The sequence below is a fragment of the Choloepus didactylus genome, chromosome 18 (genome assembly GCF_015220235.1).
Source record: "Choloepus didactylus isolate mChoDid1 chromosome 18, mChoDid1.pri, whole genome shotgun sequence".
NCBI lineage: Eukaryota > Metazoa > Chordata > Mammalia > Pilosa > Megalonychidae > Choloepus > Choloepus didactylus.
The window spans coordinates 36,109,765-36,125,423 of NC_051324.1; the positions used below are offsets into that span (position 1 = coordinate 36,109,765).

The 15,659-nt window shown below is 35.2% G+C and overlaps 1 protein-coding gene across 1 annotated transcript in view; it reads right to left on the reverse strand.

The window, feature by feature from the left end:
* Positions 1-15,659, reverse strand: part of VMP1 (vacuole membrane protein 1) — a 134,462-nt gene that overhangs the window by 85,684 nt on the left and 33,119 nt on the right. Inside the window, exons 2-5 of the mRNA XM_037810404.1 lie at positions 12,381-12,482; positions 9,663-9,798; positions 8,122-8,212; positions 6,813-6,923 (exon numbers count right to left, since the gene is read on the reverse strand). Coding sequence (XP_037666332.1) covers positions 6,813-6,923; positions 8,122-8,212; positions 9,663-9,798; positions 12,381-12,456 — 414 coding nt within the window. The 5' untranslated portion in view covers positions 12,457-12,482. The remainder of the gene's footprint in view (positions 1-6,812; positions 6,924-8,121; positions 8,213-9,662; positions 9,799-12,380; positions 12,483-15,659) is intronic.

The window sequence follows — 15,659 nt, forward strand, 5'->3', positions numbered from 1 at the left end:
CACCTATCACTTATGCTCACATTTCAGTGGTCAAAGCAAATCATATGGCTGGAGTTCAATGGGGTGGGGATGCAACATCTTCCCATAATATAAGTACCAAAGAAAGGAACACTTAATATGGGGAAAAATAGTAGAATTAACTTCACTAGTATTACTATGATGACAATGATGATGATCATAACAGTTGTTTTTGTTATAATTATTATTACTATTTAACTTCTTGCAATCTACCTTCCATCTCAACTACTACATTGGAAAATAAAGATCTGTGACATCTTTTGCTTTCCTTTTGCCTGACTTCTCTTTTTGGCAAATCTTCTATCTTCTTTATTCTCTCTGTTACACCCAGGGAATCCTGGAAGGAAAGTCTAAATGAAAAGTTCTAAGAACTAAAGATAATCTGGTCATACAGAAATGCATATGCCAAGTCTCTCCTTATATTTCTTTTCAACTGAGTGCAGTGGCACCCAGAGATACATACCTTCCTTCAAAGAGCTCTTGAAGAATTCCTTCTAAATTTGTGAAAAGATTAACCATATTCCACTTAAACTTTTACTCTAATGAAGGGGAGACATAACTAATTAATTTCTGGAAAAACAGAATTGATTTATACATACAAATAAATTTTTAAATAAATATTTATTTGTACTACCTCTACTTCCACTGGTATGTAAAGTGTTATCTTTGTAAGAATGTAGTTATTAGAGAAACACTGATATGGATTACTTCCCTGGGATTTATGTCACTATTTGGGCTAAATCCAGCAAGCAAACCGAACAGAATTTTAAAATTCCAAGTTTTAAATTCCCATAAATTTGGAGAAATGATATATGATAAATTAATTCCCAAAGTATTCTTCAGACCTTCAAAATTCAGCACTCTTCTGAACCAAGCAAATACTCATTCCTTAATATTTATCATATACCTCTTGCAGAGACAAATTACTGTAGCAGAGAGTTTGCAAATGTTTACTGTGATGAACTTTATCTGGTAATCAGCACTGTTGAGTAACATTCTTTCACTTGTTTTTCCCCATTTTTTTCCAAATATGTTCAAAAATACCATTTTCAAAAATCTAATTGTTTTTAATATTAAGGGCCAGGACTAGAGTAAAACAAGAGAGGCAACTAGGATGCAAAATTCAAAGAGGCACTCCCTCATCTACTCTGCACTCACATGACCCTGAGAGTGAGTATTCTTTAAATTTTGGGTCATAGGTATCTTGCTTGCCTCACCCTATACCGGGATCCTGTTGTTATTTCAGTTTATTTGTGAATGTTCGAAAGAAAACCTCTTGGTTGGGACTTCTGGGAAGATGGCAGAATAGGGTGTTGCAGGGCTCACTTCTCTTCCAAAAACAGCTAGTGGACAAGCAGAAACTGTCCAAAACAACTGTTCTGGGGCTATGGAGGCCAGGGGAGTGCTGCATAGCATCCAGGGAAGTGTGCAACAAAAAGACTGAGAAATTGCAGTGAAAAACTGTGAATAACTCAGTAGCAGCTCCTGGTGCTCACCCCCCACCCTCAAGGGAAGCAGCTTTGGTTTAGCCCAGTCCCTGCCTGATGGGCTGCTGCAGACTGTGAGGGCCAGAGAAGACCTTCTCCCCAAGAACAGCAAGGGACACAGCTCAGTACTGATTCAGCTGTCAGCTAGAGAATTTAGACTTCTGGGTCCCACTGCTTTAGCCCATCCAGGACAGGCACTGCTGCTGTTAGAAGAGCCAAGGGCAGAAGGCTAAAAACACTCTGTCTTCTTAGGGATGTGGGGAATAGGTTGCCAAAGAGTGCCATTTGCTGGCAGGCTAGGAAAGCACACCCTTGAAGAGAGCACACCCTTGGCATCTTTCCTGATGCTCTCCCCAGGACCCTTTGGAACTGGTCTGAACCCCCTGTGTGAGTCCCTAGCCCTGTTTTGGCTGGGAAATACTAATGAACCAAGTGTCAAAGAAGAGCCTTAATGCAAACCCTACCAACAACAAAATACTAGACAAGAGAAAATGACCTTCAGAATAAACCCATCAAGGTAATCAGATGCTCAGATATCAGCAAAAAATTAAAAAAATTACAAGTCATACTAAGAAACAGGAAGGTATGGTTCAGTCAAAGGAACAAATTAAAAAGTGAGAGAATTTGGAACAACTAATCAAAGATGTTCAAATAAATTTCCTAAATCAATCCAAGGAGATGAAGGAAAATAATACATTAATAATATTAAGTACTTATTTCTCATCAGAAACCAGGACGATGAGAAGGCAGTGATATGATATATTTGAGATACTGAAAGAGAAAAACTGCAGGCCAAGAATTCTTTATCTCACAAAACCGTTCTTCAAAAATAAGGGAGAGATTAAAATATTCACAGATAAACAGAGGCTGAGAAAATCTGTTAACAAGAGACCTGTCCTAGGAGAAATACTAAAGGGAGTTCTTCAGGCTGAAAAGAAGACAGGAGAGAGAGGCTTGGAAGAAAGTCTAGAAATGAAGATTATCAGTAAGGGTAACTAAAAGGGTAAAAAGAGACAAAAATAAGATACGACATTTAAAAGCCAAAGGACAAAATGGTTGAAGTAAGTATTGCCTTTACAGTAATAACAAGGAATGTTAATGGATTAAATTCCCCAATCAAAAGACACAGATTGCAGAACGGATCCTTTTAAATGCTGTCTACAAGAGAGACTCACCTTACAACCAAGTATACAAATAGGTTGAAAGTGAAAAGCTGGAAAAAGACATTCCATACAAAAAGCAACTAAAAAAGAGCTGGGGTAGCAACACTTATATCAGACAAAATAGACCTCAAATGCAAAAATGTTATTAAAGACCAAGAAGGGGCAACCCCTTAATAAAAGGGACAATCCACCAGGAAAAAATAACAATCATAAATAGCTACGCCTCTAACCAGAATGCCCCAAAATACATGAAGCAAACACTGGCAAAACTGAAGGGAGTAATAGGTATCTCTACAATAATAGTTGGAAAATTCAATACACTATTCTCATCAATAGATAGAACATCTAGACAGAATATCAATAAGGAAACAGAGAACATGAATAATATGATAAATGAATTAGACCTAACAATAACATATACAGAACACTGCACCCCAAAACAGCAGAACATTCATTCTTCTCAAGTGCTCATGGATCATTCTCAAGGACAGAACACGTTAGGTCACAAAACAAGTCTCAATAAGCTTCAAAAGACTGAAATTATACAAAGCATCTTCTCTGACCACAAAGGAATGAAACTGGAAAAGGAAAACTCACAAGGGAGTTTAAACAACACACTCTTAAACAATCAGTGGGTCAAAGAAGAAATTGCAAGAGAAGTCCGTAAACATCTCAAGACAAATGAAAACAAGAACACAACATATCAAAACATATGCGATGCAGCAAAGGTAGTGCTGAGTAGGAAATTTATAGCCTAAATTAAAAAGGAAAAAAGAGCTAAAATCAAAGACCTAACTATACACCTGGAGGAACTAGAAAGAGAACAGCAAACAAATCCTAAAGCAAGCAGAAGGAAAGAAATAACAAAGATTAAAGCAGAAATAAATGAAATTGAGACCACTACCAACAACAACAACAAAAAAGCAATAGAATCAACAAAACCAAAAGTTGGTTCTTTGAGAATATCGATAAAACTGACAAACCCTTAGCTAGATTGACAAAGAGAAAAAGAGAGAAGATGCAAATAAACAAAATCAGAAATGAGAGGGGAGACATTACTACTGACCCCAAAGAAATAAAAAAGACCATGAAAGGATACTATGAAAACTGTATGCCAATAAATTAGACAAGATAGATAAAATGGACAATTTCCTAGAAAAACATGCACATCCTACATTGATTCTAGAAGAAACAGAAGACCTCAATAAACCAATCACAAGAGATTGAATCAGTCATCAAAAACCTCCCAACAAAGAAAAGCCCAGGACTAGATAGCTTCACAAAATTCTACCAACCATTCCAAGAAGAACTGACATTAATCCTGCTCAAACTCTTCCAAAAACTGAAGAGGAACACTCCCCAACTCATTCTATGAGGCCAACATCACCCTAATACCATAGCTAGATAAAGATATTACAAGAAAAGAAAAGCACAGACCTGTTTCTCTTCTGGATATAGACACAGAAATCCTTAACAAAATACTAGCAAATGGAATACATTTAAAGATTATATATCAAAATATACTATGATCAAGTAGGATTTATCACAGGTATGCACGGGTGGTTCAACATAAGAAAATCAATTTATGTAATACAGCACATTAACAAAATGAAGGGGAAAAAAATCACATGATCATCTCAATTGATGCCAAAAAGGCATTTGACAAATTCCAGCACCCTTTCTTGATTAAAAACACTTAGAAAAATAGAAATAGAAGGAAAATTCCTCAACGTGATAAAGGGTATATAAGAAAAACCCACAGCTAACATCAGATTCAATGGTGAAAAACTGAAATCTTTCCCTCTAAGATCTGGAACAAGACAAGGATGCCCACTGTCACCACTGTTATTCAACATCGTACTGGAAGTTCTAGCCAGAACAATTAGGCAAAAAAAAGAAATAAAAGGCATCCAAATTGGAAAGGAAAAAGTAAAACTTCTACTCTTTGCAGACATGAGCCTATATTTAGAAAGTCCCAAAAAATTTACAACAAAGCTACTAGAGCTAATAAAATGAATTCAGCGAACTTGTGGGGTACAAGATCAGTGTGCAAAAATCAGTAGTGTTCCTATACACTAGTAATGAGCAATCTGAGGAGGAAATCAAGAAAAAAATTCCATTTACAATAGCAACTAAAAGAATCAAATATCTGGAAATAAATTTAACAAAGGCTGTAAAGGACCTGTATTCAAAAAAATACAAAACACTGCTAAAAGAAATCAAAGAAGATCTAAATAAATGGAAGGACATCCCATGTTTATGGATTATAACACTAAATATTCAGATGTTAATTCTACCCAAAATAAGATACAGATTCAATGCAAACCCAATCAAAATTCCAACCACTTACTTTGCAGAAATGGAAAAGCCAATCATCAAATTTATTTGGAAGGGTAAGGGATCCCAAATAACTAATGCTGTCTTGAAAATGTAGAACAAAGTTGGAGGATTCATAGACTTTAAAATTTATTATAAAGCTACTATGGTCAAAACAGCCTGGTACTGGTACAAGGATATATAGAGAGACCAATGGAATAGAATTGAGAGTTCAGAAATAGACCCTCCTATCTATGGGCAACTGATTTTTGACAAGGCTGTCATGTCCATTTAATACGGAAATATAATCTCTTCAACAAATGGTGCTGGGAGAATTGGATTTCCACATGCAAAATAATGAAGGACGGCTCCTATGTCACACCAAATATAAAAGTTAACTCAAAATGGATCAAAGTCCTAAATATAAGAACCAGGACTATAAAACTCCTAGAAGAAAACATAGGGAAGTATCTTCAGGAACTTGTGTTAGGCAACAGTTCCTTAGACTTCACACCCAAAGCACAAGCAACAAAAGAAAAAATAGACAAATGGAACATTATCAAAATTAAAAAACTTTGTGCCTTAACAGACTTTATCAGGAAAGTGAAAAGGCAGCCTACTCAATGGGAGAAAATATTTGGAAACCACATATCTGATAAGGGTTTAATATCCAGAATATATAAAGAAATCCTACAACTCTACAATAAAAAAACAACCCAATTAAAAAATGGGCTAAAGATTTGAATAGACATTTTTCCAAAGAGGAAATACAAATGGCTAAAAAGCACATGAAAAAATGCTCAACATCACTAGCTATTAGGGAAATGCAAATCAAAACCATAATGAGATATCATTTCACACCTACCAGAATGGCCACTATTAAACAGAAAACTACAAGGGTTGGAGAGGATGTGGAGAAACAAGAACACTCATTCATTGCTGGTGGGAATGTAAAATGGTACAGCCACTGAGGTTGATAGTTTGGGGGTTCCTCAGGAAGCGAAGTACAGAACTGCTACATATGATTAGCAATCCCACTACTAGATATATACTCAGAAGAACTGAAAGCAGGGATGCAAACAGACATTTATGAACATCGATGTTCATAGTTGCATTATTCACAAATGCCAGAAGAAGGAAACAACCTAAGTGCCCATCAACTGAAGAACACGGCAAAAACATATATGATGGAATATTATTCAGCTACAAGAAGAAGTGAAGTCCTGATGCATGCGACAACACAGATGAACCTTGAGGACATTATGTTGAGTGAAATAAGCCAGACACAAAAGGACAACTATTGTATGATTTCACTAACATACAAACTAAATATAATGAGAAAACTCATGGAGTTAATATCTAGAATATAGGTTACCAGAAGATAGAATGAGGGTAGAGAATTGGAAGATACTCCCATTCCTAAAGTACTTTCTCTGTTGATGATTAAAAGAGAGAGTAAACTTCCAAATTCAATCTACCCCTTACATGGAATTTTGTTTATTTAAATAACTTTAACTATTAAAATGACAATTACATAAGCAATTTCAAGATCCGGAAAAATAAGACAATTTCCTGGCTGAAGTAATTAAGTAAACAACCTTATTTACCTAAGGGTTTTTTTCTTTCTTTTTTAAAATCCTAAACCCAAAAGGAAAAACAAAACAGAATTCTAAATAAACTTAAAGCACAGATTTGAGGATTCAAATGTTTCCAAAACAAAAAAGTAATTAGATACAAATCTTAGAATTTTAGCTTTTGAAGTAAAAGCACTAATTAAAACCCAGAATAGCTCTTTAATTTTTGCTTATTGAAAGAAAGTTATTCTTACCAGATAAAGCAGAAAGGTGTGCAGCCCTGTTCCAAGTCCAACAGAAGACAAAATTCCTAAGCCTATCCAGTAGGCATACAAAAGAAATTGTTTCTCTATACGTTGCACATACTGAAAAAAAGGAATAAGGTGAAAAAATAAAACCTGAATTTTCTAAACAGTAATGCAGTATTTAAAATCTAACAATCAAAGTAAGTCAAACCAACTAAAATAAATGTTTCAAACATGAGGAAAGCATTAAAATTATAAAAACCTATTGAAGAGGCCTAATTCCTTTATCAATATACGATGACAGAGTAGGACAAAAAGTTCATCTAAATGGAACAAAAATTTTGTTCCCGGACTTCTGAAGTCCTACTATTGAGATGACATTTTAGGAAAAAGCAAAGTACTAATATGATAACTATGAGGAGAATAAAATCTAAAGATATTCAAAAGTTGCAAAAACTTTGTTCAAAAAAGCATGATAATACACAATGTAAAGAGCTGTTGTTTATTTTAATAAAATTATTTTTTTATATGTAAGAAGAAAATGATTTTCAAACAAGTGCAAACTCAAAGGAGGCTGAAGTCCACTGGGCAATGGACTTGGAAGAATTCCAGGCTTATTTCTAGATTCTAGCTTTGTCAAGAAAAGTCAGCAAGCCAGTTCACTATGAACTCTTAACACACATAGATTTCTTTAAAATGTTTAAAAGACAAGCACTTAAAGTTATAAATAAAATACTGAGATTAAATCTACTTTAAAATATGAAAACATTTTAAAACCATCTGATTTAGAATACATTAATGTCCTGTTATTTTAACAAAGTTTTACTATTTTCCTCTCAGTAATGTTGTACTTACAGACTACAGGCAAGTGACCGTGCCTTTTTTATATAAATTAAACTTAACCTTCAACCTAGGATGAGTATAAGCCTATTTGTTTGGATATAACTCAAAGAGTGTAAAGAAAATATGAAGACTTTGGCAGCTTAGATTAAAGGATTCACACTACACATTACCAGGAAAATTACATTTAAATCTTTGGAGGTTAAAAAGGAATCATGTACCTAACATTAATGCCGAGCAGGAATCATACACCAAACATTAATGCTGAGCAGTCATGAAACATTACAAGAATTTTTTAAAAGGGTTTGGCCTTAAAATAAAAGACATTAAGATACCAGTTACAGGATAAATTAAAAAACAAAACCAAGTTTGAATATGCAAAGAGAATAAATTCTATGAAACCCACAACATTCCCTTTTGAGACTGTTTGGGATTAGGGAAGGTACAACAATAGAAATGGAGTAGCTGAACCTCTTACCTGTTGATGTGCTCCTTCAACATAATACGTAGTTATAAGCACGGCAAGCAGAAGTAAAAAAGATACCACAATGCTCTGACGATGCCATAATCTTCAAAATAAATTTAAAAAATTATCAAGAAATAACTTGAAGTCTTATTTTCAGGATTTACCATTCTCAAAACAATCTCTTATTGAGGCAGTTAGATTCTCTAGCTCAGCTATAGTAGTCATTTCTTTCCAGGCTGAGCTCTTAACCTTTTGTCCTTAAACACCATGGCCTTTCAGGGAACAGAGGGAGGTCAAGAGAAGATACATGGGTACAGAACCCTATTTCTTATCGTAAACCCCATCACAGCCATTTTCATAATCAAGGACCCATCTTGTTTACACCTCCACTTCTAATTTGGAGAGGTATTACAGGGTAAAGCAAAGAGCATTGGCCTTTAAGTCACAGGACCTGGGTCAGGGCCCCTTAAGTATTGTACTTTGATTCTGTTTTGTTTCTTGTCTGAAAATCATAACAATCATATACCTGTTTGACTTTCTTTATGGAGTTGCTATAAGGATCAAATGAGCTGAAAATCTTACAAAATATTTTATCAATTCTAAAGTATAATAAAAATATACAATATTATTATATATAATATCTTAAAAGGGCGAGCCAGAAAATGATAAGGTGTACAAAAGTTCAACTTGCTCTTTATGGTATCTGAAACAGGGCTTACAAGTAATAAATTTAAAGATAGAATGTATTTCCACGACAGAGTCCTCTTTCATTACTCAAACTCAGTAAAAGTGCCACATATCCTGAACCTTGTCCTGTTAAAGAATCAGTGTAACCTAATAAACACAATTCTGCTTTCTCCTGAAGATAAAACCAGGAACACTTATTTGCTGCTGGTGGGAATGTAAAATGGTATAGCCCCTGCAGAAGACAATCTGGCGGGTTCCTCAGGAAGCTAAGTATAGAACTGCCATATGACCCACCAATCCCACTATCAAGTATATATCCAGCAGAATTAAAAGGAGGGACTCAAATAGATATTTGCACAGTGATGTTCAGAGTGGCATTATTCACAATTGCCAAAAGATGGAAGCAACTCAAGTATCCATGAACCAATGAATCAATAAACAAAATGTGGTACACACACAATGGAATACTATTCAGCTGTAAAAATGTATGAAGTTCTGATTTATGTGACATGTCTAGCTTATTTGAGTGAAATAAGCTAGACACAAAAGGACAAATATGGTATGATCTCAGTGATATGAAATAATTAGAATAAGCAAACTTACAGAGTCAGAATCTAGAATATAGGATATAGGATACCATGAGGGAATGGGGGAGTTAATGCTTAAATTGGACAGAATTTCTATTTTGATTGTTAAGTTTTGGTAATGGAAGCACAACATTGTAAATACAACTAACAGCAGAGAATTAAATGTGAATGTGGTTAAAAGGGGAAATTTTAGGTCATATATATGTTACTAGAACAAAAACTTATAAATAAGTAAACAAACAAACAAATAAATAAATAAAGTAATGGAAGACTCTTTACTTTGAGGTCCATTCCTTCAAGATTACTAGGGTTTCCAGAGAAAAATACTGCAAGGTAATGAATGGCTGTCTCCACAGAACAATATTCTGCCTTTCTTCCCGATCCCGCTTCTTCTTCTCATTCAGTGAAGAGGGGTCTGAAAAGCAATAGTGCACAAGTTAAAATAGAATTTCTAACATATATGTTCACCCTTTCCAGTCACTTTCAAAATTCATCCACCTCCCCACTCTACATTTGAAAGACTGCACATACATCTCAAAAGCACAAACAATGTGATTCACGTCTGAGTCATCGGAGTTTAAATATTTCAGATACAAACCCAAGGATCCCCTCCTCTCTAGAGGAGGCAACCCCTATTTAACACAAGTGACCCTCTATAAGTGTCTGAAATTTGTAACAGAGAGCCAAGGATTGTGGCGTGTCCCCATAAATTCAATTAGTCTGGATATTTATCTCTTCCCTTTCAATTAGTAATAACACTGCAGATTATCATTGCAGACAGTCTTGGAGAGGAATGGTACAATATACTAGTGCTTAGATACACACTGGATGAAAACAGAGTTTTACCCATGTCCCAACTAAATTAGAGCCTTGAGTAGTGGCAATTAGCCCAGCCTCAGCAATACTTAGAGCCTTAGAAAGGAGATGGATTACCATAGTTGCCACTTCTTAATCAGTTTTATCTACAATACAACTGAGACAAAAAATGTCTGCCCTTTGCCAACTTCCTAAACTGTGGGATATGAGACCCTTTTGTCCTAAAGGAATGGTACTGAAATTCCAGCAGTCAAATTTGGAATGCAACTATATACTGCCAGAAGATGACAAGTCGGGGCTGCTTCTGTACTACTCTTAAGATTATTTCTGCAATTATTATTAGAACTCAAGCTTCTACACTTGTACATTATTGGCAATAAGTCTAAATTTATCCAACTTCTATGAAGGGATATTTAGCATTATATCATAGAGCAAAGTGGTTTATAGCTCAAAATGTGGAGGTAAACTATTAGGTTCCAATTCCCCATGCTGCCACCTACCAGTCAAGTGACCTTGGGCAAATTATGTAACCTTTCTGTACCTCAGTTTTCTCTTCCGTAAAATGGGGTTAATGATAGTACTTACTTTTAAGATCACTGTAAGAAAGAAATTGAGTTAATATATGTAAAGGTCTCAGAAGATACTGAGACTTTTGAAATGCCCAAGTTTAGCTATTATCATCACCAATCATCAAAATTACAAATGCACGTACACTGTAACCCAATAATTCCATTTCTATAATTTTACAGATATACTATTACATGAGTGAAATAATTTTTTGTACAAATTAAATCACTGCAGCATTGTTTGTAATACAAAGGATCATAGACAACTTAAATGCTATCAATAAGACAGAGGAGTAATTAAAGTATGGTACACTCATACAATGGAATACTATGAAGCCATATAAAGTATATCATCCACAAACAGTTACCATACAATCTCTAAAAAGTAGTGAAAGAAAAAACATGGTATAGAAATGTATGACATGCCAATAATAAGGGAAAATTCTGGGGTGAGGGGAGGGGAGAATATATTCATGTGTGTGTTTGTTGAAAGAAAGGAAAGAAAAAATTAACGTACAAAAGCCCCCAATGGGAAGAGGTTATGACACATGTAATGCCTATGACTAAATCCTGACAATCTTTAATGAATTTTGTGTGATTTGTTCATCTTCAAAGCACTAAAGAGTAGAGAACACATAAAAACATGAACTCTATAGAGACTGTAGCTTCCTTAATTCCAACGTATTTCCAGCTAATGTACAAAATGACCTTTTTTCTTCTTCCAAATGAAGCCTCTCTAACCCTATCTCTGAGCTATTCAATCAAAATAATGATGGTATATACAATCTTTAAATTGGACTAAAGTTGAAAAGATGCAAAATTTATTGACAATCAAAGTAACTCACAAGTCAGATCAATGTTAATAAATGTCTTTTGCTAGGCAATGAGGTGATTAAAATAAACAGAAACTACTACTTAAGATAGCTTGCACAGTTCCCAATAGAAGAGAATTTCCATGATGTAATATTATTACCATACTGGAATATTATATGCAATACTTTTGAGATGCCAAATAATTTAGAAGTTAAAAAGAAAACTATTACAATTAGCAGAAAAGAAAAACCTTTCATTTTCCTTTAAACTCATAAGGAAAAGTTTCTGTTTAAATCATACATAATAAGAAATGCCATACTTTTCAGGTTAAATGCATGAGGAAGCGTGACATATACTGAAATACACCACAAATCCAAATATGGTTAAAATATACATTCATCTCAAACTAAAATTTTAAAAGAAATCTGTAATAATCATATTGATGAAACTTTTTGATAATTGTACATTTAGGAACAGTGAAATAAATAAATTTATAATCTACTTCTAAAGGTAGAAAATAGCATAATAAAACTGAGCACCAAACAAAACCAATTAAATACACTATAAGATTAACAAGTAGTAATTCTTGTACTTAGAACACTGCTGACTGTGGTCACGCTGCTTCTGCTATCACTGTGAAAAAATCACTTTATAGGACTTGACCATAAATTAATTTACTATGAAGACATCTAACAAAAGATAATAAGCATTACAAGTAACATACTTCTATTTTATTTCACTGAAAAGTATATCATTTAAACCAGTAGCTCTCTTTCTTCTAAATCTCCATACTTTCTTTTACCTGTGAAGTTTCCATTATGTTGCTCCTTGTTCATTGCTACACGTCTCTGGTCACAATTTTTTCCATTCTCTGCCATTTCATAGAGCAATAATTCTTGGGGAGCTAAAAAAAAAAAAGGAAAATAAAATCCAGTCATCTATTACATACACCTGTTTTGAACCTGTGACTGAATAAAATGGAATACAGGAATAGTTATTTGTAGAATGTGTATACTTATTTCTTTTTTATAACCCAGATTTGAACAATTTGTATAGAATTCCTAATACAATAAGCAAAAGCCTAAAAGCCAGGTAGCTAAAGCCTATCCAAATAGTTATTCCAGTGCTTTTTCCAGCTTAAAATCTGGAGGCCATTTGCCCACAAAAAGAGGTTATTAAGTATTAATAATATAAAATATTGATAAGCTGTTAGGTTTAAAGTCCTAATTCATAATTTAATATCATATATACTACCTACTCAAATTTTTCCAATCTTTTACAGCCCTTTCAACATCATCAAGAAAAAAGGATTATATTACCAAAAATGTCACAAATTGTGACACACAGATCCAAGACCAAGGAGCAGTTTTATTTAGTAAACAATTCTACTGAAAAAAATACATGGGCATAGAAGATGAAAATTTTAAATATCTAAGATATGCTCAATGCACTTCATTTGTATCATGCTTCATGTTACAAATATGTGTTTTACTTTAAATTACTGTAATACATATAAATTGTGCTGACATAATTATTCTACAAAAAAAACCCAGATTGCCTGTGACTGTGAATAAAATTCTTCAAGGGTTAGTAAAGCAAATCTTTCTACTCAAAAAGTGCATCACTTCAATAAAGGCTTCAATGCTGAGTCCTAAATACAAAACTAAAACTTGTCCAGACTTTAATATAAAGATAATTGATGACAGTAATCATGATCAAAATTAAAATTTTTGTGCTTCAAAGAACACCTTGAAGAATATGAAAAGACAACCCACAGAATGGAGAAAATATTTGCAAATCATGTATCTTATAAGGAACTTGAATCTAGACTAAAGAACTCTTACAACTTAATAATAAAAAAATAATCCAAGCAGAAAAAGATGGAGGCATAGAGACAAGCGTAAGCTTGTTAGTCCCCCTGGAACAACTAATAAACAACCAGGAACAACTAGTAAATAATCTGGAATAACTGCTGGGGGACAAATGTGACTGTCCACACATCATACACCAACAAGGATTGGGAGGAATGCCCAAGATCACAGCATAAAATCTGTAAGTAAAAACTGCAGACCCAAGCCGCAAGCCCCTCCCCAATGGCAGCTCGAACTGCAAAGCTTTGCTGTGCAAGAGAACAGCACTCTCTGAACAAGTGAATATACCTCAGCCCAGCTCTAACTGAGGTTTTAATTAACAAAGGTTGACTACTCAATACAAGCTACGAATCTCGAAGAAGCAGGCAGAGGCTTTTGCTGAAGCATGACCTTGGAGACCCAGAGGACCTCTCTGGGAGGGAGAGGGAGCCCAGAAGAATGGATGCTATCTCTGGCCAATAGGTGAAACTGAGGGTGACCGCGGACTGGCCCTAAAGGGGGCTTTCTGTTCCTTTTTCGGCTCAGTGGAGAAAGCCTCAGCCATTTTCAGTTCCCAGCCCTCTGACCCAGACAAGGATGGAGATAGCAGAGTCAAGAGACTATTCAAATCCAAATGATATCTCCTCAGGGGGTCTATCTTCCCCAAGAGGAAAGAGGTTGTGCCAAGCTCTACTACCTGCATTCCACTAAGAACCAGATCCCAGAGCCTGGGGGAAAACAGCACAGGCCACATGTCTTTACACCAGTCTGGAGGGGAAGGCAGACAGGCTCCACCTGCTGGGCAGAAAAGCACCGTGGCTTGAGGCCTCACAGTGTGCAACAATCTTCTAAGACACACCCTCAAGGAAATGTGATACTGAATATTGCCTCTTTCTAAGACCTGAGCTGGTTCTGGTCTGAGAAAATTTGATTGGGGTAACCAAGGAAACCAGATGCCTAGACAACATAAAACTACAACCTACACTAAGAAAAGCGAAGTTATGACCCAAAGGTATAAACTTACGCTTGAACTGAGATACCGGAATTGAAACAACTAATGCTAGTTCAGTTCAAACAGTTTAGGGAACATATGGCAAAAGAGATGAAGCATATAATGAAAACACTGGGGGAACATAAGGCAGAAATTTAAAGTTTGAAAAAACAACTGGCCGAATCTATGGTAATGAAAGGAGCAACACAACAGATGAAAGACACAATGGAGACATACAACAGCAGATCTCAAGAGGCAGAAGAAAACACTCAGGAACTGGATAACCAGATACCTGAAAGCCTACACACAAAAGAACAGATAGAGAAAAGAATGGAAAAATATTACCAACGTCTCAGGGAATTGAATGACAACATGAAATGCAGGAATGTAAGTGTCATAGGTGTCCCAGAAGGAGAAGGGAAGGGAAAAGGGGCAGAAGCAATAATAGAGGAAATAACGAAAATTTCCCATCTCTTATGAAAAACATAAAATTACAGATCCAAGAAGCACAGTGTACCCCAAACAGAATAGATCTGAACAGGCCTATGCCAAGACACTTAATAATTAGATTATCAAACATCAAAGATAATGAGAGAATACTGAAAGCAGCAAGAGAAAAGCGATCCATCACAAACAAAGAAAGCTTGATAAGACTATGTGCAGATTTCTCAATAGAAACCATGGAGGCAAGAAGGAAGTGGTATGATATATTTAAGACACTGAAAGAGAAAAACCGCCAACCAAGAATCCTATATCCAGCAAAACTGTCCTTCGAATATGAGAGGGAGCTTAAAATATTCTCTGATAAACAGACAATGACGGAAATGTGAACAAGATACCTGCTCTACAGGAAACACTAAAGGGAACACTACAGACAGAAAGGAAAAGACAGGAGTGAGAGGTTTGGAAAACAATTTTGGGAGACAGTAGCACAGCAATGTAAGTACACTGAACAAAGATGACTGTGAGTATGGTTGAAAGAGGAAGGTTAGGAACATGTGGGACACCAGAAGGAAAGAGGAAAGATAAAGACTGGGACTGTACAACTCAGTGAAACCTAGGGTGTTCAATGATTGTGATAAAAGGTACAAATATGTTTTTATATGAGGGAAAACAAATGAATGTCAACATTGTAAGGTGTTAAAAATAGGGTGTGATTGGGGGGAAAATACAATCAGTGCAAACTAGAGACCATACTTAACAGAAACATTGCATTATGCTTCCTTTAAAAACAAAGGCA